General features: G+C 35.5%; 1 protein-coding gene across 5 annotated transcripts in view; it reads left to right on the top strand.

Moving 5' to 3' along the window:
- Positions 1-24,591, top strand: part of TLL1 (tolloid like 1) — a 342,701-nt gene that overhangs the window by 196,091 nt on the left and 122,019 nt on the right. For all 5 annotated transcript variants that reach the window (XM_043902682.1, XM_043902683.1, XM_043902680.1 and 2 more), the window contains one exon: positions 23,492-23,594. In XM_043902682.1, coding sequence (XP_043758617.1) covers positions 23,492-23,594 — 103 coding nt within the window. The remainder of the gene's footprint in view (positions 1-23,491; positions 23,595-24,591) is intronic.

Raw genomic sequence — 24,591 nt, 5'->3', positions numbered from 1 at the left:
CACATCAGTGTAAAAGGATTCTCTATTCACACATCCTCTCCAACATTTGCTATTTGTAGACTTTTTGACTATAGCCGTTTTCACAGGTGTGAGATGATATCTCAGTTTTAATTTTCATTTCTCAAATAATTAGTGATATTGAGCATCCTTTCTTGTGCCTGTTTGCTGTATCTGTGTATCTTTTTTGGAAAAATATGTCAAAAGATTCTGTCCATTTTTTGATTGTATTGCCTTTTTGTTTTGATCTGTTTATATATTTTGAATATTAACCCCTTGCTGGCAGTACCACTTGCAAATATTCATTCAGTAGGTTGTCCGCTTTCTTGATTATTTCCTTTCCTGTGGAAAAGCTTTTAAGTTTAGTTAGGTCTCATTTGTTTACTTTTGTTTTATTTCCTTTGCCTTAGGAAACAGACCAAAAAATAACGCTATTATATATGTCAAAAGAGTGCTTGGCCTATGTTTTCCTCTAGGACTTTTATGATTTCAGCCCTTTCATTTAAATCTTTAATACATTTTGAACTCCTTTTTGTATATGGTGTGAGGAAGTGTTCTAAATCCATTCTTTTAAATGTAGCTGTCTTGTTTTCTTAGCACCATTTATTGAAAACGCTGTTTTTTCTCCATTGCATATTCACGCTTCCTTTGTTTTAGACTAACTGGCCTTTAAATATGTGGGTTTATTTCTGGGCTCTCCAGTCTCTTGCATTGTTCTATATATCTGTTGTGCCAATGCAACAGATACTAGTTTTGATTACTGTAGCTTTGTATCTAGTCTGAAGTCTGGGACTGTGATATATTTAACTTTGTTGTTTTTTCTCGATTGCTTTGGCAATTTGGGGTCTTTTGTGGTCCTATATAATTATGGGATTATTTATTCTACTTCTCTGGGAAAATGTCATAGATGTTTGATAGAGATTGCATTAAATCTAGAGATTAATAGATTACTTTTACTGCTTTGGTTGTAAGCTTAATGCTTTAATTTCAAGCACCTTTTCTTTTACAATACAAATACTTAAGGATATAAATTTTTCTTTTGAGAGCTACTTTGTCTGAATTTCATCAGCTTGACACATAGTATTTTTAGTTTTCAATTTTAATCAGCTGCTGCATCTTTTATCATTTCTTCTAAACTCACATATTTTTAGTAATGTATTTTTTATTCACAAACATATGTTGTTTCCCAGTCTTCCTTTTCTTATCAATTTCTCTTTAATCACTTTTTGAAGAAAGACTGTAGTCTGTATGAAGTCAGTGTTTGAAATAGATTGAGGCTGACAGTATGAACTTGGAATTGACCAATAATAATTAAAACACAAAAAATCTTTGCTTGAAAATGTGTTTTATGCAATGGTTAGGTACAATCTTTTCTACATTCACAATAATCTTTTTATTCTATTTGCATATTCTCTATAGTATTGCTTTTGACTGCTTCAACTATCAAATAGTAGAAAGATACATTTTAACATATTAGAATATTATTTGCCACTTTTACTAGATTTATTACAGATTTAATGGGAATCCTGGGTGGCACAGTGGTAAACTATCTGCCTGTAATGCAGGATGTCTGCAGTGCAGACATGGATTCGATCCCGGGATCAGGATCCTGGAGAAGGAAAGAGAAACCCACTCCTGTATTCTTAATGGAAAATCCTGTGAACAGAGGAGGTGGTCACAAATGTGTCAAATACATCTTAGAATTTTCCTCTCCATGGATTACAGTCTTGTCATGGTAAAGGGGCTTGTGTAACTCAATGAAGCTATAGGCCATTCTGTGTGGGGCCACCTGAAATGGATGGATAATAATGAAGACTGACAAAACATTGTCCACTGGAGAAGGAAATGACAACCCACTCTAGTATTATTGCCTGGAGAACCCCATGGACAGTATGAAATGGCAAGAAGATATGACTCCACAAGATGAGCCCTCTAGGTCAGAAGGTATCCAGTATGCTACTGGGGAAAAGCAGAAGGCCATTACAAATAGCTCCAGTAAGAATGCAGCAGCTGGACCAAACGCAAATAACGTTCAGGTGTGGGTGTGTCTGGTGGTGAAAGTGAAGTCGAGTGCTGTAAAAAGCAATATTGCATAGGAACCTGGCATGTTAGGTCTATGAATCAAGATAAGTTAGACGTGGTCAAGCAGGAGATGGCACTATCCTCTTAGGAGTCAGTGAACTAAAATTGATGGGAATGGGCAAATTTAATTCAGATGACTATTATATCTACTACTGTGGGCAAGAATCCATTAGAAGAAATGGAAGAGCCCTCATGGTCAACAAAAGAGTCCAAAATGCAGTACTTGGATGCATCCTTAAACACGACAGAATAATCTCCATTTGTTTGGACATCACCAGATGGTAAACACTGAAATCAGATTGATTATGTTCTTTGTAGCCAAAGATGGAGAAACTCTACACAGAGAGTAAAAACAAGGCCTGGAGCTGACCATGGTTCAGATGATAAGCTCCTTATTGCAAAGGGTCAGTCATTCAGTCGTGTCCAACTCTTTGCGACCCCGTGGACCATAGCCCACCAGGCTCCTCTGTCCCTGGGATTTTCCAAGCAAGAATCCTGGAGTGGGTTGCCATTCTCTTCTCCAGGGGATCTTTCTGACCCAGAGATTGAACCCGAGTCACTTGCATTGCAGGTGGATTCTTTACTATCTGAGAAAGTAGGGAAAGCCACTAGACCATTTAGGTATGACCTAATCAAATCCCTTTTATTATACAGTGCAGGTGATGAATAGTTTCAAGAGATTAGATCTGGTAGAGAGTATCTGAAGAACTAAGGACAGTGGTTGGTGTCATTGTACAGGAGGCAGTGACCTAAACCACCAAAAGAAAAATGAATGAGGGCAAAATATTCTGAGAAGGCTCTGCATTTGTAAGTAGCTGAGAAAGGAAGAGAAGCAAGAGGCAAGGGAGCAAAGGAAAGATACTCTAAACTGAATGCAGGGTTCCAGAGAATAGCAAGGAAAGATAAGAAGGCCTTTGTAAATGAAAAATGCAGAGAAATAGAGGAAAACAATAGAATGGAAAACACTAAGATCTCTTCAAGAAAATTGGAGATATCAAGGGAATATATCATGCAAAGATGGGCATGATAACAGAAATAGTGAAGACCTGACAGAAACAGAAAAGTATCAAGAATCATTAGAAAAACTCTATGAGAAATGTCTTAATGACCCGGATAACCATGATAACGTGGTCACTCACCTTAAGAAGCATTAGTACAAACAAAGCTAGTTGGGATGACAGAATTCTAGCTGAGCTATTTTTAGTCCTAAAAGACGATGCTGTTTAAGTGCTGTGTTCAATATGTCAGCAAATTTGGAAAACTCAGCAGTATCCACAGACTGGAAAAGGTCAGTTTTCATTCTAATCGCAAAGAAGCCCAGTGCCAAAGAATGTTCAGACTGCCATGCTTTTGCCTGTATTTCACATGCTAGCAAGATTATGCTCAAAATCCTTCAAGCTAGGTTTCAATAGTATGTGACCTGAGAACTTCCAGATATACAAGCTGAATTTAGAAAAGGCAGAGGAACCAGAGATCAACTTGCCAACATACATTGGATCATAGGAAAACTAAGGGAATTCCAGAAAAACATCTATTTCAGCTTCATTGACTGCTCCAAAGCCTTTGACTATGTGGATCACAACAAACTGTGGAAAATTCATAAAGACATGGGAATACCATACCACCTTACCTGCCTCTTGAGGAACCTATATGCAAGACAAGAAGCAACATTACAACCATACACGGAACATCAGACTGGTTCCAAATTGGGAAAGGAATACAACAAAGATGTATATATTGTTACCCTGCTAATTTAACATCTATGTAGAGTTGTTGTTCAGTTGCTCAGTCATGTCTTTTTGTGACCCCATGAACTGCATCACGCCAGGCTTCCCTGTCCTTCATCGTCTCCTGGAGCTTGCTCAAACTCATGTCCATTGAATCGATGATGCCATTCAACCATTTTGTCATCTGTTGTCCTCTTCTCCTGCTTTCAGTCTTTCTCAGAATCACGGTCTTTTCTAATGAGTCAACTCTTCACATCAGGTACGTCATATGAAATGCTGGGCTTGATGAATCAAGATTGCTGGCAGAAATATCAGCAACCTCAGGTACACAGATGATATCACTCTAGTGGCAGAAAGTGAAGAGGAACTAAAGATCCTCTTGATGAGAGTGAAAGAGGAGAGTGAAAAAGATGACTTGAAAGTCAGCATTCAAAAAACTCAGATCATGGCATCTGTTCCTATTACTTCATAGCTAATGGAAGGGGTGGAAATAGAGATCAATTTCATTTTCTTTGGCTCCAAAATCACTGCAGATGGTGACGGCAGCCATGAAATTAAAAGATGCTTATTCTTTGGAAGGAAAGCTATGACAAAACTAGGCAGCCTTTAAAAAGCTGAGACTTCACTTTGCCAACAAAGTCCATGTAGTCAAAGCTCTGGTTTTTCCAGTAGTCATGTTAACATGTGAGATTTGGACCATAAAGCAGACTGAGCACCAAAGAAGATGCTTTCAAACAGTGGTGCGGGAGAAGACTCTTGAGAGACCCTTGGACTGAAGGAGATTGAACCAGTCAATCCTAAGGGAAATCAACCCTGAATATTCCCTGGAAGGACTGATGCTAAAGTTGAAGCTCCAATACTTTAGCCATCTGATGGGAAGAGACAACTCATTGGAAAAAATCTTGATGCTGGGAAAGATTGAAGGCAAAAGGAGAAGAGGGTGGCAGAGGATGAGATAGTTAGACAGCATCACTGACTCAATGGCCATGGATCTGAGCAAACTCTGGGAGATAGTGAAGGACAGAGAAGCTTGTGGTGCTATAATTCATGGAGTTACAAAGAATCAGACATGACAGTGATTGAACAACAATAAGGCTTCAGCAGAACATGAACTAAGAACGTCCAGATGTACAAGCTGGATTTTGAAGAGGCAGAGAAACCAATGATCAAATTGCCAACACTTTTTGGATGATGGAGAAGACAAGGGAGTTCCAAAAAAACATCAACTTCTGCTTCATCGACTATGCTAAAGCCTTTAACTAACTGGGTTGCAAGAAACTGTGGAAAATTCTTCAAGAGATAGGAGTATCATACCCCCCTTACCTGTCTCCTGAGAAACCTGTATGAGGGTCAAGAAACTGTAACTGTTTGACCTGGATGTGGAACAATGGACTGTTTCAAAATTGGGAAAGGAGTACAATATACAAGGATGTATATTTTGGTTCTCCTTGTTTAACTTCTATGTAGAATACATCATGCAAAATGCTGGACTGGATCACTCACAGACTGGAATCAAGATTACTGGCAGAAATATCAACAAGCTCAGATAGTCAGATGTTGCACTAATGGCAGAAAGTGAAGAGGAACCAAAGATCCTCTTGATGAAGATAAAAGAGCAGAGTGAAAAAGTTGGATTGAAAATCAACATTTAAAAAACTAAGATCATGGCATCTAGTCCCATCCCTTCATGGCAAATAGAAGGGGAAAAAGTGGAAACGGTGACAGATTTCATTTTCTTATTCTCCATAATCACTGTGAATGGTGCCTGCAGCCATGAAATTAAAACACACTTGCTCCTTGGAAGGAACGCTGTCAGAAACCTAGATAGCATATTAAAAATCAGAGACATTACTTTGCCACAGAGGTCGGTTGAGTCAAAACTGTGGTTTTTCCAGTAGTCATGTAAGGATGTGAGAGTTGGTCCTTAAAGAAGGCTTAGCATCAAAGAATTGATGCTTTTGAATTTTGGTGTCAGAGAAGATTCTTGAGAGTCCTTTGGACTGAAGTAGATCAAACCAATCAATCGTAAAGAAAATCAACCTTGAATATTCATTGAAGGACTGATGTTGAAGTTGAAGCCCCAATGCTTTGGCCACCTGATGCAAAGAGGTGACTCACTGGAAAAGACCTGATGCTGGGAAAGATTGAAGGTGGGAGGAGAAGGGAGCAACAAAGTATAATCAACTCAATGGACATGAACTTTAGTGAATTTGAGAGATAGAGTAGGACAGAGGAGCCTGGCATTAGAAAAGTTGGACACGACTTAGTGACTGAGGAACAACAACAGTTTTAAAATATTTTACGCTATATTATATACTGTATACTTATAAGTTTACAATATTAGTTTTCTGATAAAATGTATCATTATATAATGAATCTATTGCTAGTCATATTTTAGTTAAAGTTCTATTTTTTATGATATTAATAAATCTTCTTTCTTTTGATTAATGTTTCTGCCTGGTATATCTTTATCTTACTTTACACATTTGGTCTTTCAAGATATGTGTCTCAGGTACGTCACTTTTAGGCAGCAAATAGTTCGATTTTATTTTTTTATTTGAATCCATGAGAGCAAGTTTTGTTTTTAAATAGAGTGCTTATTGTAGTTACATCTGTTATGGTTATTGTTGTATTATGGCTTCTTTTTTGCATTCTCTATGTCCCAGTTGTTTTGTTTTTTCTGTTTTGCCTTCTTATGTATTGAATTATGGTTTAAATTCCCTCATTACATTTTTCTTTTCTCTACTGGTTTGGAAAGTTTACATGCGTATACTGTTATTTGGTATCTTTTCCTACTAGCCTACTCTTCTAATGGAGTCATATATAATTAGTATCTTTATCCTTCTCCAAAGCCATTAAATGGTTCTAAAAATAAGATTGTGATTCACATTGTCACATCCTATTGTTTTGTTTTGTTTTCAAGCTTGTTTTCTTCTTGAAATAAATGAGATGTTATTATTGTTTTTTGTGGTTAACATTTAACTATATGCAGATATTTGCCTAACATTTTTTGTGATAAAAAACATACAACATGAATTGCTGCCTTAATCATTTTTAAATATACAATTCAGCTGTGGTAAATATATACACACTTTGTGAAACATAGCTCCAGAACTTTTTCATCTTGCAAAACTGAAACAACATCTTTAATAGTTTTCTCTCCCCTCAGATAGGGTAAGCACCGTTTACTTTCTGTTTCTTATGAATCTGACTACTTTATATACCTCATATAAGTAAGTCACACTGTGTTTATTCTTTTGTAGAGGTCTTATTTTACTTTGCATAATGGCCTCAAATCTTATTCATGCTGTAGTGATACTTACCACATTTCTTGGCCTTCTTCAATCAGTAGAAATCTACTAGAGGCCAGATAAGTAATTCAGGCAAGGCTTTATGGGTCCCTGTTGCAGCAGAGGTAAGCAAGAACAAACAACAGCTTCCTTTGCTTGCTCATTCCCCAAGTGGACGTGAGCTTGTTACTTACATGGAGTGAAGGTAGGAGTGTGTCCAGGGGTCAGACCTGAGGAGTGGCTCAAGTGGTTTGCCCACCCTTCTGGTGGTGTTGAGTGCAGGGGGCATATGCAGTGCCCTGCTTTTCCTCCAGGCTCTTCAGAAGTGGCAGTTGGGCTTTTTGGTCTCTTTTTATGCTTTGCCCAGAAATTGCCCTAATTGAACTTTTATGCAGTTATTTTGAGTCCTATATTGGTTCTTTGTATTTTGTTGCTCAAGGAGAAATGTGTCCAGGTACAAGCATTTCAGCACTATAGCAGAGTGTCCAGGTTCCAGCCTCTCTCAGTAGCATGCATATTAAGTTCTCAGGGATTGATGGATCATTTGACAGTTCTATTTTTAATTTTTTGAGAAACTTTCATATTGTTTTTCATAGTGGCTGCACTATTTTAGAATCTCTCCAACAGTGCACATGGGGTCCAGTTTCTCCACATCTTCACCAACAGGTATTATTTTCATATCTTTTGATAGTCACCACCCTAGTGGATGTGAGTCACCATCCTTATGGTTTTGATTTTCATTTCTCTGATGATTGAAAGTTTTATCTTTGTTTATTCACCATTTGTACTTCATCTTTAGAGAAATGCCTGTTCAAGTCTTTTGCCCATTTTTTAAACTGGATTATTTAAATTTTCTGTTTGTGCTGTAGGACTACTTCATATATTCTTTATATGTATTTACCCCATATATATGATTTGTAAATATTATGTCCTTTTCTGTAGTTGCCTTCTGACAATGTTGATTTTTTCCTTTGCTTCACAAAAGCTTTTTAGTTGATGTAGTACTGATTATCTATTTTTTGCTTGTTTCCTGTTCTTTTGGAGTCATAACCAGGAAATCATTGTCAAATCCAATTTAATGAAGATTTTCCCCTGTGTTTCCTTCTAGGAGGTTTAGTGTTATGAGTTTTATGTATAGGTCTTTAATCCATTGTCAAGCTAACTTTTGTGTATGGCTTAAGATTTCATTCTCTTACATGTGTGTGTGTGTCTGTTAAGTCGCTTCAGTTGTGTCCAACTCTTTCTGATCTTCTGGACTGTAAGTAGCCTGCCAGGCTTCTCTGTCCACAGGATTTTCCATGCAAGAATACTGGAGTGGGTTGCCATTTCCTTCTCCACTCTTACACATAAAGATCCATTTTTCCCAACAGCATTTGTTGAAGATTTACCAAATATTTTTATTCAGTATTCCTTCTCCCATCTCAGACTTCCATCATATCTCATTTTGTCTAACCTATAATTTGTATTTTAGATTCGATTTTTCAGTTTAGCTTGTTTTGGTGATATTTGTCCTGCTTGAAATGTGGATTTTAAACAATTATTATTAATTTACAGTGTTATATGTTTCAGAAGTACAACAGTGATTCAATATTTTTATATATTATAGTGTCGAATCTGACTCTTTGCGACCCCATAGACTGTGCCCTGCCAGGCTCTTCTAGAGTTCCACGGGAATCTCCAGGCAAGAATACTGGAGTGGATTGCCATTCCCTTCTACAATTTTTATATATATTTTATTCCATTTTAAAAATTCTACTTGAATTCATGATAATATAATTTCATTAGATATAATTAGCTATATATTCAGCTTAAAAATAAAAATTTGCAGAAATACTTTTTTTATTGGAATACAATTGCTTTACACTGTTGTGTTAGTTTCTGCTCTATAACAACATGAATCAGCCATATGTATATATATACCCCCTCAATCTTGAGTCTCCTTCCCACCCCCACCCTCCGTTTGAGGCCACCACAGAGCTCCGAGCTGAATTTCCCGTGCTGTGCAGTAGCTTCCTGCTGGCTATATCTATTTTACACATGGCAGTGTGTGTATGTCAGTGCTGCTCCAGTTCCTCGCGCCTCCGCCTCCCCCCACCGCATCCACAAGTCCATTCTCTATGTCCGTACTTCCATTCCTGCCCTGCAAATAATATTTCTTAATGTAGAATCCTGGAAATTCAAATTATCAAAGCTGATTTAATGAGTGCAAGAAATTTAATAAGTTAATAACAAGATAAAAATAAGCTAACAAGTTATTTAGAGTGATGCTAATCACTGATGAAATTTTTTCAAATTGTAAAATTTCAGATACTTCTCATATAATAAAATATATTTATAGAAACAGTGTGTAGCCTTTTCATTTGCTTTACAAAACAAGTAAAATTGTGATAGGCACACTCCATACATCAAGTATGAAAAAATTATGAAATGCTTCACATACAAATATAAAACACATGGTTGCTAAATATATATGTGTGTATATATATACATATATATATATATATAATTAGGTCAATCTCTATAGTGTATAAAATTGTAAATGGTTTTATTTAGTAATTTCAGAGTAATTTATTTTTATAAAATCAGTTAGTTCATCAAATAGTAATATCAAAGGGCTTTCCAGGTGGTGCTAGTGGTAAAGAACCTGTCTGCCAACACAGGAGAAATAAGACATGGGTTCAGTCCCTGGGTTGGGAAGATCCCCTGAAGCAGGGCATAGCAACCCACTTCAGTATTCTTACCTAGAGAATCCATGGACAGAGGAGACTGGCAGGCTACAATCCAAAGGGTCACAAAGAGTTGGGCATGATTGACGCAACTTAGCATGCAATAATTTCAAAATGGGAAAGAAAAGTTTTTTCCATAATGCTGGTAACACTGGAATTTAATATATATATTTAACAATGAGAAGGTGGTTTGGGACTAGAATGTTTTGTTTTTAATACAATAAATAGAAAAACTTAATCTTTATTGAGGTCTTTTAGGTGCTATGCCAAATTGCTCTAACTATTCATACCTCAGTGAGTTTAGTAAGACAGTAATCTCCATTTTACATGTAAAGAAAATTAAGCTTAAGAAAAGATTAAGTAATCCGCTGAATATTAAATAGACTGCATTTGACAGAGCTAATCATTACATTTTTTAACTTATATAGAATATCAATTTTCCTATTTCAAAAGTTAAGGAGAATGAACTAGAAAACAGGTATATAGGTGAACAAATAAAAACAAATATATTAAAATGTAATAGATTTTAGAAAGCAGAAGACTTTACTGTGGGACTAACACACAACTATATATTGTATAGCAAGATATAATTGTCAGTTTTTCCAAAATTAATGTAGGATTTTAAGGTAATTCTAAATAAATCTCCAATAGAATTTTGTTTCATACCCAGACCAAAGTTTTCTAGAATTTATTTACAAAATAAAAGGTATGGAATAACCAAGGCAAGTTGGAAACTAATTAGTGAAAGGAAGTAAATTACACTGTAAGATCGTAGAAAATTGTATCATATTTCAAATCCTGTGGTAATGTCTAAGCTTCTGGAATTAACCTTGAAAGCTCAGAATTATGCCTCTGGGAATAGATTTGTAATTTACACATTTAAAGAGATGATTCCTCAAAGAAATTGGGAAAAGAATTTTTCAATAAATGTTGCTGTTGTTATTCAGTTGCTCAGTAATGTCCAACTCTCTGCGACCCCATGGACTGCAGCATAGCAGGCTTCTTGACCTTCACTATCCCCTAGAGTTTGCTCAGACTCAAGTCCATTTAGTTGGTGATGCCATCCAACCATTTCATCCTCTGTTGCCTCCTTCTCCCTCTGCCTTCATCCTTTTCCAGCATAGGGTCTTTGCTGATGAGTCAGCTCTTCATATCAGGTGGCCAAAGTAATGGAGCTTCTGCTTCAGCATCAGTCCTTCCAATGAATATTCAGGACTGATTTCCTTTAGGTTTGATTTCCTTGCTGTCCAAGGGCCTCTCAAGAGTCTCCTCCAGCACCACAGTTTGAAATCATCTTCTTTGGCGGTCAGCCTTCTTTATGGTCCAACTCTCAAATCCGTTATATGACTACTGGACTATACATGCCTTTGTCAGCAAAGTGATGTCTCTGATTTTTAATATGCTGTCTAGGTTTCTCATAGCTTTTCTTCCAAGGAACAAGCATCTTTTAATTTCATGGCTGCAGTCACCATCTGCAGTGATTTTGGAGCCCGAGAAAATAAAGTCTGTCACTGTTTCCATTGTTTCTCCATCTATTTGCCATGAGGTGATGGAACTGGATGCCATGATCTTATTTTTTCTAATGCTTTTTTAAGTCTGATTTTTCACTCTCCTCTTTTGCCTTCTTCAAGAAGCTCTTTAGTTCCTCTTTATTTTCTGCCATAATGGTGGTGGCATCTGCATACCTGAGGTTATTGATATTTCTCCTGACAATCTTGATTCCAGCTTGAGCTTCATCCAGCCTGGCATTTCGCATGGTCTATTCTGCATAAATATTAAAAGGCAGGGTGACAATATGCAGCCTTCATGTATTCCTTTCCCAATTTGGAACCAGTCGGTTGTTCCATGTCTGTTTTTTTTTTTTTTTTTTTTTCCCCATGTCTGGTTCTAACTACTGCTTCTTGACCTCCATGCTGGTTTCTCAGGAGGCAGTTAAAGTGGCCTGGTATTCCCATCTCTTTGAGGATTTTTCAGTTTGTTGTGATCCCCACAATCAAAGGCTTTACTGTAGTTAATTAAGCAGAAATAGATGTTTTTCTGGGATTCTCTTGCTTTTTTCATGATCCAACAGATGTTGGCAATTTGATCTCTTGTTCCTCTGCCTTTTCTAAATCCAGCTTGAACATCTATCTGGAAGTTCTCGTTTCACATACTTTGAAGCCTAGCTTCAAGGATTTTGAGCATAACCTTCCTAGCATGTGAAATGAGTGCAATTGTGCGGTAATTTGAACATTCTTTGGCATTGCCCTTCTTTGGGATTGAAATCTCAGTAAATAATTTTAATATGTAATAAAATAATTTTTTTTAAAAATTAACATTTTATACTGCATATTTTTTCTCAAGAAAGCATAAGTGATTTGTTTTTTATTTTGAAAAAGATGTCTTGAGGACATAATTGAAATAAGAAATGTGAAATATTTTGAGCTATTTACATCAACTAAATCTTTGACAAAACTGAAAACATACATATTAAAATCAAAATGAGGACTATTATAGAACAAATGGATGAGAGACTATTAATCCTACACATATATGAAGAGCTATTATAAATTAATAAATATCTATACTATGTTAGAAAATGACTAAGAGTGTAGAATATTTATTGAAGTATCAGGATAAATAGATATTTAATAAATGTATTAAACTGTTTACTGTCATTCTTTATCAAAGTAATGCTATTTGAGCCAAAAATGATATGTTGTATTTCATTTATCACATTTTCAAAGAAGAGATAGAATTACAGTATCAAATGATTGTAAGAGTACCCAACTTCTAGAACTAAACATTGAAATAACCTTTCTGAAGAACTTTAGTAACCTGTATCACATTTTGCAAAATATGCCTACACTTTATCCTAGAAATTTATCATACAGCAATTATCTGGTTATGTACAAGTACAGCTACTTGTAACAATGAAAGATTGAAAGCAAAATAAAATTTGAAAGCCAAAAGAGAGCACTGATTGAGTTTCTAAGGACTAAATGTTCTATTTTACTAAAACATACATAATGGCCAATGTGAAAGTGAAATGTTTATTTGGTAATTTCTTTATCAAGTTATTTTATGAGGAAGGAATAATACATGGTATAAATTAGAAGACTGTCACTAAATTTATCTCTCTGAAGATGAACAAGAGTTGTTATTTTAAAATATTTTGACACCCTTATTACAAACATTAATTTTTTTAAAAAAATTGCATTTCTTGGAATTAAAGGGTTATGTTTACAAATTATTGGTAAATTTAAAAACAGGTTAAAAATTATGGGCATGAAAAGATCTAATTTTTTTTCATTTTAAATTTATTTATTTTTTAAATGAAGGATAATCACTTTACAGAATTTTGTTGGTTTCTGCCAACATCAACATGAATCAGTCACGAGTATGCACATGTCCCCTCCCTCTTGAAACCCCCTCCCACCTCCCTCCCCGTCCCACCCTCTAGGTTGTTACAGAGCCTCAGTTTGAGTTCCCTGAGGCATACAGCCATTGGATATCTATTTTGAATATGGTAATGTAAATGTCCATGTTACTGTCCCCATGCATCCCATCTCTCCTTTCTCCCCCTACTGTGTCCATAAATCCATTCCCTATGTCTGTGTCTCCTTTGCTGCCCTGCAAATAATTTCATAGTACCATCTTTCTAGATTCTGTATAGTAGGCTCTAGGTTCATCCACCTCATTAGAACTCACCTAAGTGCATTCCTTTTTTTGGCTGAGTAATATTCCATTGCATATATGTACCACAGCTTCTTTAACCATTCATCTGTCAATGGATATCTGATTGTTTCCATGCCCTAGCTATTGTGAATAGTGCTGCAATGAACATTGGGGTACATGTATCTTTTTCAACTTTGGTTACCTTGGGGTATATGCCTATTAGTGGGATTGCTGGATCATATGGTGGTTTTAGTCCTAGATTTTTAAGGAATCACCATACTGTCTTCCACAGTGGCTGTATCAATTTATATTTCCACCAACAGTGCAAGAGGGTCTCCTTTTCTCCATACCCTCTCCAGCATTTAATGTTTGTAGATTTTTTGATGATGGCCACTCTGACAGGTGTGAGGCAATATCTGATTTTAGTTTTGATTTGCACTTCTCTAATAATGAGCAATGTTGAGCATCTTTTCATGTGTTTGTTAGCCACCTGTATGTCTTCTTTGGAGAAATGTCTGTTTAGGTCTTTTTCCCACTTTTTGATTGGGTTGTTTGTTTTTCAGGTAGTGACTTGTATGAGCTACTTGTATATTTTGGAAATTAATCTTTTGTCAGTTGTTTCATTTGCTATTATTTTCTCCCATTCTGAGGGTTGTCTTTTCTTCTTTTTCTTTCTTTTTTTTTTTTTTTTTTTGTTTTCCATTGCTGTGCAAAAGCTTTTAAGTTTGCTTAGGTTTCATTTGTTTATTTTTGTTTTTATTCCAGTTACTCTAGGAGGTGGGTCAGAGAGGATCTTGCTGTGATTTATGTCATAGAGTGTTCTGCCTATATTTTCCTCTAAGACTTTTATACTTTCTGGTCTTTTAAATATTTAGCCCAGTTTGAGTTCATCTTTGTGAATGGTGTTAGAAAATGTTCTAATTTCATTCTTTTACATGTTGCTATACAGTTTTCCCAGCACCACTTATTGCAGAGGCTATCTTTGTCCCATTGTATATTTTTGCTACCTTTTTCAAAAATAATGTACCTATATGTGTGTGGGTTTATCTCTGGGCTTTCTATCCTGTTCGTTAGTATTTATTTCTGGGATTTTTTTTCCAGTACCATACTGTCTTGATGACTGTAGCTTTGTTATATTGTCTGAAGTCAAGAAAGTTGATTCCTCTAGCTAAATTCTTCTTTCTCAAGATTGCTTTGACTATTCGGGGTCTTTTGTGTTTCCATACAAATTGTGATTTTTTTTGTCCTAGTTCTGTGAAAAATGCCATTGATAATTTGATAGGGATTGCTTTGAATCTGTAGATTGCATTTGGTAGCATTTTTACAGTATTGATACTTCCAACCCAGGAATATGGAATATCTCTCCATCTGTTTGTGTCATCTTTGGTTTAGTTCATCAGTGTCTTATAGTTTTCTGTATACAGTTTAAAAATATCTAATTTTTAAATTATATATATTAGAGACAAAATTATAGAAGAGTATTACTGACACAATGCTTATTTCTCCCTGGTGGGTTTATAGATAGGTTTTTATTTCTTCTTCTTTTCATTTCTGCAATAAATACATATTATTATATCCAGGGGAAATATTTTTATATAAGAATTTTGTTACACAACAATGTGAATAATGTACTTAATGCCACAGAACTGTATACTTAAATGAGTTAAAATGCTAAGTTTTATGTTTATTTTCCATAGTTTAATAAGATTGTTGATGTACATGTATTTCTTGCTAAGACTGAGCTTCCTGAGGTAAGATGTGTGTGTGTGTGCATACTCAGTCATGTCTGACTGAGTAGCCTACTAGGCTCCTCTGTCCATGGAGTTTCCCAGCCAAGAATACTGGAGTGGGTTGCCATTTCCTCCTCCAGGGAATCTTTCTGACCCAGGGATCTACCCACATCTTCTGTACTGGCAGACAGATTCTTTACCACTAGTGCCACCGGGATAGCCCCTGAGAAATTCCTATCCAATCCCAGGCTGTCCTTGATGCTATACGGCAAATACTGGAGATAGCTCAGAATGTGCCTCTGGGAGCATAGTTATACTGAGCTGACAGAAGCACACACCATTGGTTCTTTCATCCCTTAGAACTGATTGTTTCCTTTCAACAAGGGCATATTGCTTTTGTCTTAACTAGAGTTAATTTTTTTTTCTTTCCCTGTGTAGCCCATTTAAAAACTGTCATTTGACTCATTTTGCAGAACTTTCTCTTTACAGAATCTGATGATTTATACATACGTGGTCAATTTGCAATATAAATTTTATATTGCCACAGGCTAATGCTTAAATTTAGCAATTACTATATATAGAAAAAATATTTCATTTTATTAAAATAAATACAACTTCTGACTTGTGAAAGAAATCTTTGCCATCAAGAATCTTACAACCATAGAGCAAGAAAAAGGCCTAGTAACTTAATAGGCAAACTAAAATCTAACTGAGGAAAGCAAGACTCAACTTGTCATGGATTTGCAGAGATAGAACTTAGATCTTGTTGGGAGATTCAGACATGACTGAAGAGAGGACATTATTTAATTCAGAGTTTGAGAGATTTGAAGAGTTTCCAGAAATAGGAAAGGGGGGAAGCAGAATCCCAAGTAGAATCATGTATACCTTGAATAAAGGAATACTGAAATCAGGGTACTTTGTCAGGACCCAGTAGCAAGAGTCAAGGGTTAGTGGAATGGAGATTCTATGAGATAGTGAAAGTGAGGTAGCAAAGGTAGATTATGACCTAGAATCTTTGAGCCCAGGCTTAGAAATCTGTAAGGATGGATGTAAATGCCAATGCCAGCACCATGATGGGAACTCAACTTTACTAGGATTAAAATGATCATAGAGTGCAGGATGAATTGCAAAAGAGCACAGCTAAAAAACAAAGCATATCTTATGAAGCTGTTGATTAATTCAGAGAAGCTCGGAGAGCACTGATAGTGATAAAGAAGTGGGAGAATATTTTCAAGTGCACTGCAGAGTGTCTATAGAAACTGGCAACAGATGAGATACAGGGATGGAGTGGGGATTAAGGAAAGTCAGGTATAATAAATGGTCTGATGAACAGCTGGTGATGACAAATCAAAATTTCAAAATATATATACTATCATATACATTTAAGCAAAAAATTATTTTCATAGCCTAATCCAGTTCCCAGTTTTTACCTGTCATATAATGAATCCCTGATGGAATTAGCATCTGCCTGAATTATACAACTAGTTTGTTGTAAAACAGGAGCTTAAACCAAGACCTCAAGTTCTCCTATCTGTTCTTCTTTAGATTTTAGATTAAGAATCCCTTACTTTAACATGTAGAGTTTCCTGCGAAACTTTAAAATTAACATTTTTATGTCTTCCAGAATAATTGTATTAGGTAAATTGGATTAATATTTTTATTTATTTCCTAACTGTTTCCTAATTTTTTATTTATTTACTGTTTGGTTAAATTCTGGGAATTGGTGATGGACAGAGAGGCCTGGCGTGCTGCAGTCCATGGGGTCGCAAAGAGTTGGACATGACTGAGCGACTGAACTGAACTGAACTGTTTAGGATTTATATTGTGAGAGATGCTCAAATATGTACCATGAAAATAATAATCTGTGAGAATCTTAGCAATGTATTTAGATTACCTTAGTGTTTTTCTACACATTATTTAATTAAATTTTTCTGATTTAATTCTGCTCAGATCAGTCTTATATGATGATCTCCATTTTATAGCAAGAATTCATTCAAACTCAGAAAGTTTAAGTAAACCAGCAAAAAGAGAACCTAGAATTTGAACCTCAGCTTTATGAATCCCAGTTGCAAACAACTTTTAGTGTAAAAATAAGTGCAAAATTTCCCTTTAGCATGATACAGTTCAGCTCTGAACAAAACCTTAATTATCAATTATTTCAGGATTTGGCTAATCTTTCTAGAGAGTACATACAGTCAAAAATGATATTTTTGCTTTTGCCAGCTATGCAGTTTGTTGAAATACTTAATTCTACTATTATATAAAAGCAGTCATAGAGAATGTGTAAAGGAATGTGTACAACAAAACTTTCTTTACAAAAACTGGCTGCAAGCTGGATTTGGCCCATGGGTATAGTTTACTGGTTTTGCCCTTTGTCTCACATCTGAGAAGAAAACAGTTATCTCCCTAGACAGTTTATTAGACTTGTCCAAGCTGCTTTTGGATGGAGCCCAGAAATCAATTTTATTTTACTGCTTTGATTCTAATGTTTCTTTCTAAAGAACTATTTAATAATAGTCTAATTGACAAGATTTCTATAGTGCTGAAGATGGGGAGCATCCTCAGCACTATAAAGTATAAATCTTTTTTTTGACTGATCTTTTTATGGTGCTTATGAAATTGGTTTAGGTAGTCGATAATATCTTAATTGTGCTGACAACAGTTCACTGATTATCTTTCTCTAGAGACTTTCAGACATCTGGTCCCTTGACTGTTGATCTGCCTTTCTTCAAGACAGTTCACTCTCTAGGACTGTAAAACAAAGTCTTAATAAGCAAACTCCACAGCAGTTGAATCCATTTAACTTTGTAGAATAGCAACTAAGACTCCAAATAGATCACAGGAAATCTTAGAATTGTCCCCTGTATTTCCCTCAATCCCATGTTCCATGGGACCTATGATTAATTATAAATTGATAAATGGTAACTAGATACTTTACATAAGAAATAAAACATATATGTAATTGTGCTAGGTAGTTTTTATTTCATCATTGTTTGAAAAAAATGCAGCATATTTATATAAAATATAAAATAGCATAATATAAAACATTCAAATATTTTGCAAGTGTTTTTGATTTGTAATTCAAGTATGGCTTCTGCTAGTAACCATAGTCAAAGGCCAGTGTTTTACTTCTGCATCAGAACCCTAGATTTGATTTTAGAAAACTTGCCATTATTACATTTTCTGCTTCTAAAGAACTATGTGTTTTACATTTAAGTAGGCCAGTTTTGTTTCTTCAGAGTACTTGGAGTTTAATATAGAAGATCAAAAGCAAGATAGGAAACTGTTCTGTTTAGAGTTAGTCCCCCTTCCGACTGTGTGTGTGTATGTGTTGCAGGCTTCAAAAATTAACTATCATAAGCAACCCAACCACACTGTTTCAATTTTGAGTAAATTCTGATCATACACATCACTCCAATTTAGCTGATTTTTTCCTCACCAAGGAGGAAGTTGAAACTCTTTGCATGCCATTATAAAACTCTCCTTTATAGCCCAGAGGGAAGCCACAAATGAACCTTGAGGTCTACCATTTGTATCTGTATTCTAGTTTTCCATCTCTGCTATAATGAACAAGTTCTCATTCGTTATAGTTGAAACCTGCTCCTTGTTATAGGGAGAATACAAATGCAGAATGAAACTTCATATCAGAAAGTGGTATTATTCCACATTTGTAGCAAACTTAAATACAAAGTTCAGGGGGAAAACCATAAATTATTTTCCAGTTAAACCCTAAGGATAACCTAATGTTGAATTAGTATTCAGAGTTGGAAGAGCAAACATATTACAACCACATTTCAGGAAAATAGTTCAGAAAATATGCATTTTATTAATCAGTTCTTGAGGATTATTGAAAAAAAAGTGAAAAAAAGTCTTTTGTCCTTTGATATTTAGGAAATTCTTGTAAATATTCTTCTAGAATATTTAGAATGATAACATCAGATGGAAAAAAACAAAGGAAAAAGAAAAACTGTAACTAAAACAGAAACAAATAAATGAAAAGTTTTATTAAACCAAACCAAATTATGCCATGCTTACTCTGGTACATTTAAATAGCATCATATCTCTATTTTCACATCCTTGGTAGATTTTGCAACTGGTAATCAGGAAAGTACATGTACAAAAAACTGATAAATGTTTAATTTAATGGTAAAATGTTAATACCACTGTAAGGTGCAATTGATTTTCATTATAGTTAGACAAATTCTTACTTTCTACCGCTGTGAAATGATTATTTATATTGGCAATTAAAACCAACTGTGACATACAATTTCATCAATAATCTTTGAGGTGCTAAGATATAAAATCTCTCTCCCTTTAGTTACTAAGTCGTGTGCGACTCTTGCAACCCCATGGACTGTAGCCTGCCAGGCTCCTCTGTCCATGGGATTCTCCAGGCAACAATACTGTAATGGATTGCCGTTTCCTTCTCCAAAGATATAAAATGCCATGAAAAATATTTATGTTTATATTCTTTCTTCATTCTCAGTTCAATTCAGTTGCTCAGTCATGTCTGACTCTTTGTGACCCCATGGACTGCAGCACATCAGGCTTCCCTGTCCATCACCAACTCCCAGAGCTTGCTCAAAATCATGTCCATCAAGTCGGTGATGCCATCCAACTTTCTAACTTTCTATTGTCCCCGTCACCTCCTGCCTTCAATCTTTCCAAGCATCAGTTCAGTCAGTTCAGTTCAGTTCAGTTCAGCCACTCAGTCATGTCTGACTCTTTGCAACCCCATGGACTGCAGCATGCCATGCCTCCCTGTCTATCACCAACTCCCAGAGCTTGCTCAAACTCATGTCCCTCAAGTCAGTGATGCCATCCAACCATCTCATCCTCCATTGTCACCTCCCCCTCCTGCCTTCAATCTTTCCCAGCATCAGGGTCTTTTCCAAAGAGTCAGTTCTTCACATCAGGTGGCCAAAGTATGGGAATTTCAGCTTCAGCATCAGTCCTTCCAATGAATATTCAGGACTGATTTCCTTTAGGACTGACTGGTATGATCTCCTTGCGGTCCAAGGAACTCTCAAGAGTCTTCCCCAACACCACAGTTCAAAAGCATCAATTCTTCAGCACTCAGCTTTCTTTATAATCCAACTCTCATATCCATACATAAGTACGGGAAAAACCATAGCATTGACTAGACAGACCTTTGTTGGCAAAGTAATGTCTCTGCTTTTTAATATGCTGTCTAGGTTAGTAATAGCTTTTCTTCCAAGCACAATGCATCTTTTCACTTCATGGCTGCAGTTACCATCTGCAGTGATTTTGGAGCCCCCCAAAATAATGTCTGTCACTGTTTCCATTGTTTCCCTATCTATTTGCCATGAAGCGATGGGACCAGATGCCATGATCTTAGTTTTCTGAATGTTGAGTTTTCAGCCTACTTTCTCTCTCCCATCTTTCACTTTCATCGAGGCTTTTTAGTTCCTCTTCACTTCCGCCATAAAGGTGGTGTCATCTGCGTATCTGAGGTTACTGGTATTTCTCCTGGCAATCTTGATTCCAGCTTGTGCTTCATCCAGCCCAGCATTTTGCATGATGTACTCTGCATACAAGTTAAATACGCAGGTGAAAATATACAGCCTTGACGTACTCCTTTTCCTATTTGGAACCAGTCTGTTGTTTCATGTCCAGTTCTAATTGTTGCTTCTTAACCTGAATACAGATTTCTCAGGAGATAGGTAAGGTGGTCTGGTACTCGCATCACTTTAAGAATTTTCCACAGTTTGTTGTGATCCACACAGTCAAAGGCTTTGACGTAGTCGATAAAACAGAAGTAGATGTTTTTCTGGAACTCTGTTGCTTTTTCGATGATCCAACAGATGCTGGCAATTTGATTTTTGGTTCCTCTGCCTTTTCTAAATCCATCTTGAACATCTAGAAGTTCATTGTTCACATACTGTTGAAGCCTGGTTTGGATAATTTTGAGCATTACTTTGCTAGCATGTGAGATGGGTGAAATTGTGTGGTAGTTTGAACATTTTTGGCATTGCCTTTCTTTGGGATTGGAATGAAAATTGACCTTTTCCATTCCTGTGGCCATTGCTGAGTTTTCCTAATTTACTGGCATATTGAGTGCAGCACTTTCACAGCATCATCTTTTAGGATTTGAAATAGCTTAACTGGAATTCCATCACTTCCACTAGCTTTGTTCGTAGTGATGTTTCATGAGGCCTACTTGACTTCACATTCTAGGATGTCTGACTCTAGGTGAGTGATCACACCATCCTGATTATCTGGGTCATGAAGATCTTTTTTGTACAATTCTTCTGTGTATTCTTACCACCTTTTCTTAATATCTTCTGCTTCTGTTAGGTCCATACATTTTCTGTCCTTTATTGTGCCCATCTTTTAATGAAACATTCCTTTTCTTGAAGAGATCTCTAATTTTCTTGAAGAGATCTCTAGTCTTTCCCAGTCTATTGTTTAACTCTATTTCTTTTGATTGATCAGTGAGGAAGGCTTTTTTATCTCTCCTTGTTCTTCTTTGGAATTCTGCATTCAAATGGATATATATTTCCTTTTCTCCTTTGCCTTTAGTTTCTCTTTTCTCAGCTATTTATCAGGCCTCCTCATGTAAGTAGTAAGGTTTTCCCTACTTTCTTTAATTTAATTACAAGACCAGGAGCTGACTGTGGCTCAGATCATGAACTCCTTATTGCAAAATTCAGACTTAAATTGAAGAAAGTATGGAAAACCACTACACCATTCAAGTATGACCTTAATTAAAGCCCAGGATCAGGGTCTTTTTTAATGAGTGAGTCCTTCCAATGAATATTAGGACTGATCTCCTTTAGGATTGACTGGTTGGATCCCCTTGCAGTCCAAGAGACTCTCAAGAGTCTTCTCCAACACCACGGTTCAAAAGCATCAATTCTTTGGCTCTCAACTTTCTTTATGGTCCAACTCTCACATTCATACATGACTACTGGAAAAACCATAGCTTTGACTAGATGGACCTTTGACAGCTAGTTAATGTCTGTTTTCTTAATATGCTGTCTAGGTTTGTCATACCTTTTCTTCCAAGGAGCAAATGTCTTTCAATTTCATGGCTGCAGTCACCATCTGCAGTGATTTTGGAGGCCAAGAAAATAAAGTCTCTCACTGTTTCCATCTTCATTATAGGAAGAAGTAAATTAGTTGGGGATTGCTTGAAACAGTTTGTACTTACCTTTCTGTTAAATAGTGTGCTCAAAAAGAAGTATATGCTTTCTAACACAACAATGATAGTACTTTTAGCAAATATGAATTCAAAGCTCATTATTTTTTTCATTTGCTTAAGAGTCTTCTTATATTCAGATTTTATATTGTCACAAAAACATTCTGCTTATGCAGTTAGAAACTATACTTTTATATTAGAAGTATTTCAAACATTCATAATTTTTTACTTTTAGCCAAAGTCCATTTTGATTTCTAGAGTAAAAAACACATTCACTATACACCATAAGCATCTTAGATATTATTAGCAGAATAGACTTAGAATGAGTTTTTCAATGAAAAAAGTATTGTTCAAGTAAATTTTACCTCATCAGATATATGCATTTCTTATGTTAGTTTTCCTCTACTTTTTGGTGTAATCAACTGAAAAAACTGTTAATTATCTGAAAAGTAAAGTCTTTTTATAAAGCAGTAAGAAAACTGTCTTTCCTTGAGTTATCCTTGAATTATCTTGAAAAGTAACATTTCAAAGTAAAGTACAAAATAAAATGTCATGTACAAGGTCTTCTAACTTAAAAGGTCTTTGAATATATATTCTTGAATTTAGAGAAGCATAGTGACATCTGTCTTTGATTATAGTTATATGGAGAAATTTTAATTCTAAAGCTGTATTTAAAACATTTCAAGTACACAATGATATTATATTCCTGGAATATGGCACATGGTGGTTATTTTAACATAATTGTAGATGTCTGAAATAAATTATTAAAAGACAGTCATAACAAAATCAGAACTTTTCATAGTCATGTTTATCTAAGAAAATTCAAAATAAAATGTTTGAATAAAGATTTCTCATCTCACAATTGTTCAATTAACTTTACAGAAGCTTTGGTTTAATTGCTGAAATGTTTATTTATTGGCATTGTGCTTCTAAATTGTTAGACATTAAATTGGGAAAATGGGTTGGGTTTTTTTTGTTTTATTAAAGAAAAAATATTAGATACTAATATAGGAAGAAAAAAAGAATTTGCTATTAGTCTGTTTTCACAGTAGATCTGGGTTCCTAGCCATATGAAATTATAATCATTTTTAATCTGTGTATTCTTTTTTCCATTTTGCAGATTGTTTTAAATTTTACTACAATGGACCTATACAAAAGTAGTTTGTGCTGGTATGATTATATTGAAGTAAGAGATGGGTACTGGAGGAAGTCACCTCTCCTTGGTAAGAGTTTTTTGTTTTTTGTTTTTTTTTGCTTTTTACATGTCTATATATAGTCTGTCTTATCCAGAGACAATTCTTTCAAGAGTCACCTTAGGGTTTAAGGTACATGAGACCAGTATTTTAATTTTTATTATACTTTTTTAAATCATAGCAAAAATACTTACATATAGACAACAGATTAATTTAAACCAGCTTCAATTATGAGATGGTGCTTGGATCTGAACATGATGATTTAGAATAGCTTATAGTGAATACTCATCACATATTCTATATTTTTAATTTTAAAATCAAAGTTCTAATGGGTAAACCAGATAAATTGTGTGTTTGTGTGTATATGTGTATATGTTTTGTTTTTCTTTCTTTGCTAAGGCAGTAGAGCATGGGGTGTTAGGTACACATTCAGCTGTTGGCTTCCTGCACCAAAAATATTGGTTCTTACTGTAGACATCACAGTTTTGCCTCTCACATTTCTGTGGCTTAGAAGGTGTGTATGTAGTTTGTGTCATAAATTGTAGCTCAAATTCAGTGCATATCAAAGTATCCTACCAACCTTTAACCACAGACCACACATTAACTTACATGAGGCAGTTTCTGTTGCCCTCTGTTTCAGTTTAAGGTGAGAACTGCTGTGAGCATGTGTCTACTCTATTGATTTTTTTTTTTTTTTTTGAAATTGTAACTTTCTCTTCTATTTTTAGAAGTGACTTTGCTCAGTTGTTTTTAAGTGCCTACAGATCTTTTCTTCTTAACATCTAAAACCTGCTGAATGGACACATTTGTATTAAAAGTGACAGCAACCTTAGTAAATTCAAGAGATCTGTAGAAATGCTTAAAACTGAGGAAACAAAGATTTTAACTAATTCAATGTCAGGTTGAGGAAAACATTGTCTTGAACAATTAGTTTCTTAGCCTTGTAGTTGCTGTTGCTCTTCAGTTGCAAAGTCCTCTCTGACTCTCTGATCCCACTGCCAGGCTCCTCTGTCCATGGGATTTCCGG

This window comes from Cervus elaphus, chromosome 5 (assembly GCF_910594005.1).
Source record: "Cervus elaphus chromosome 5, mCerEla1.1, whole genome shotgun sequence".
NCBI lineage: Eukaryota > Metazoa > Chordata > Mammalia > Artiodactyla > Cervidae > Cervus > Cervus elaphus.
This window is presented reverse-complemented; position numbering and strand designations above follow the sequence as displayed.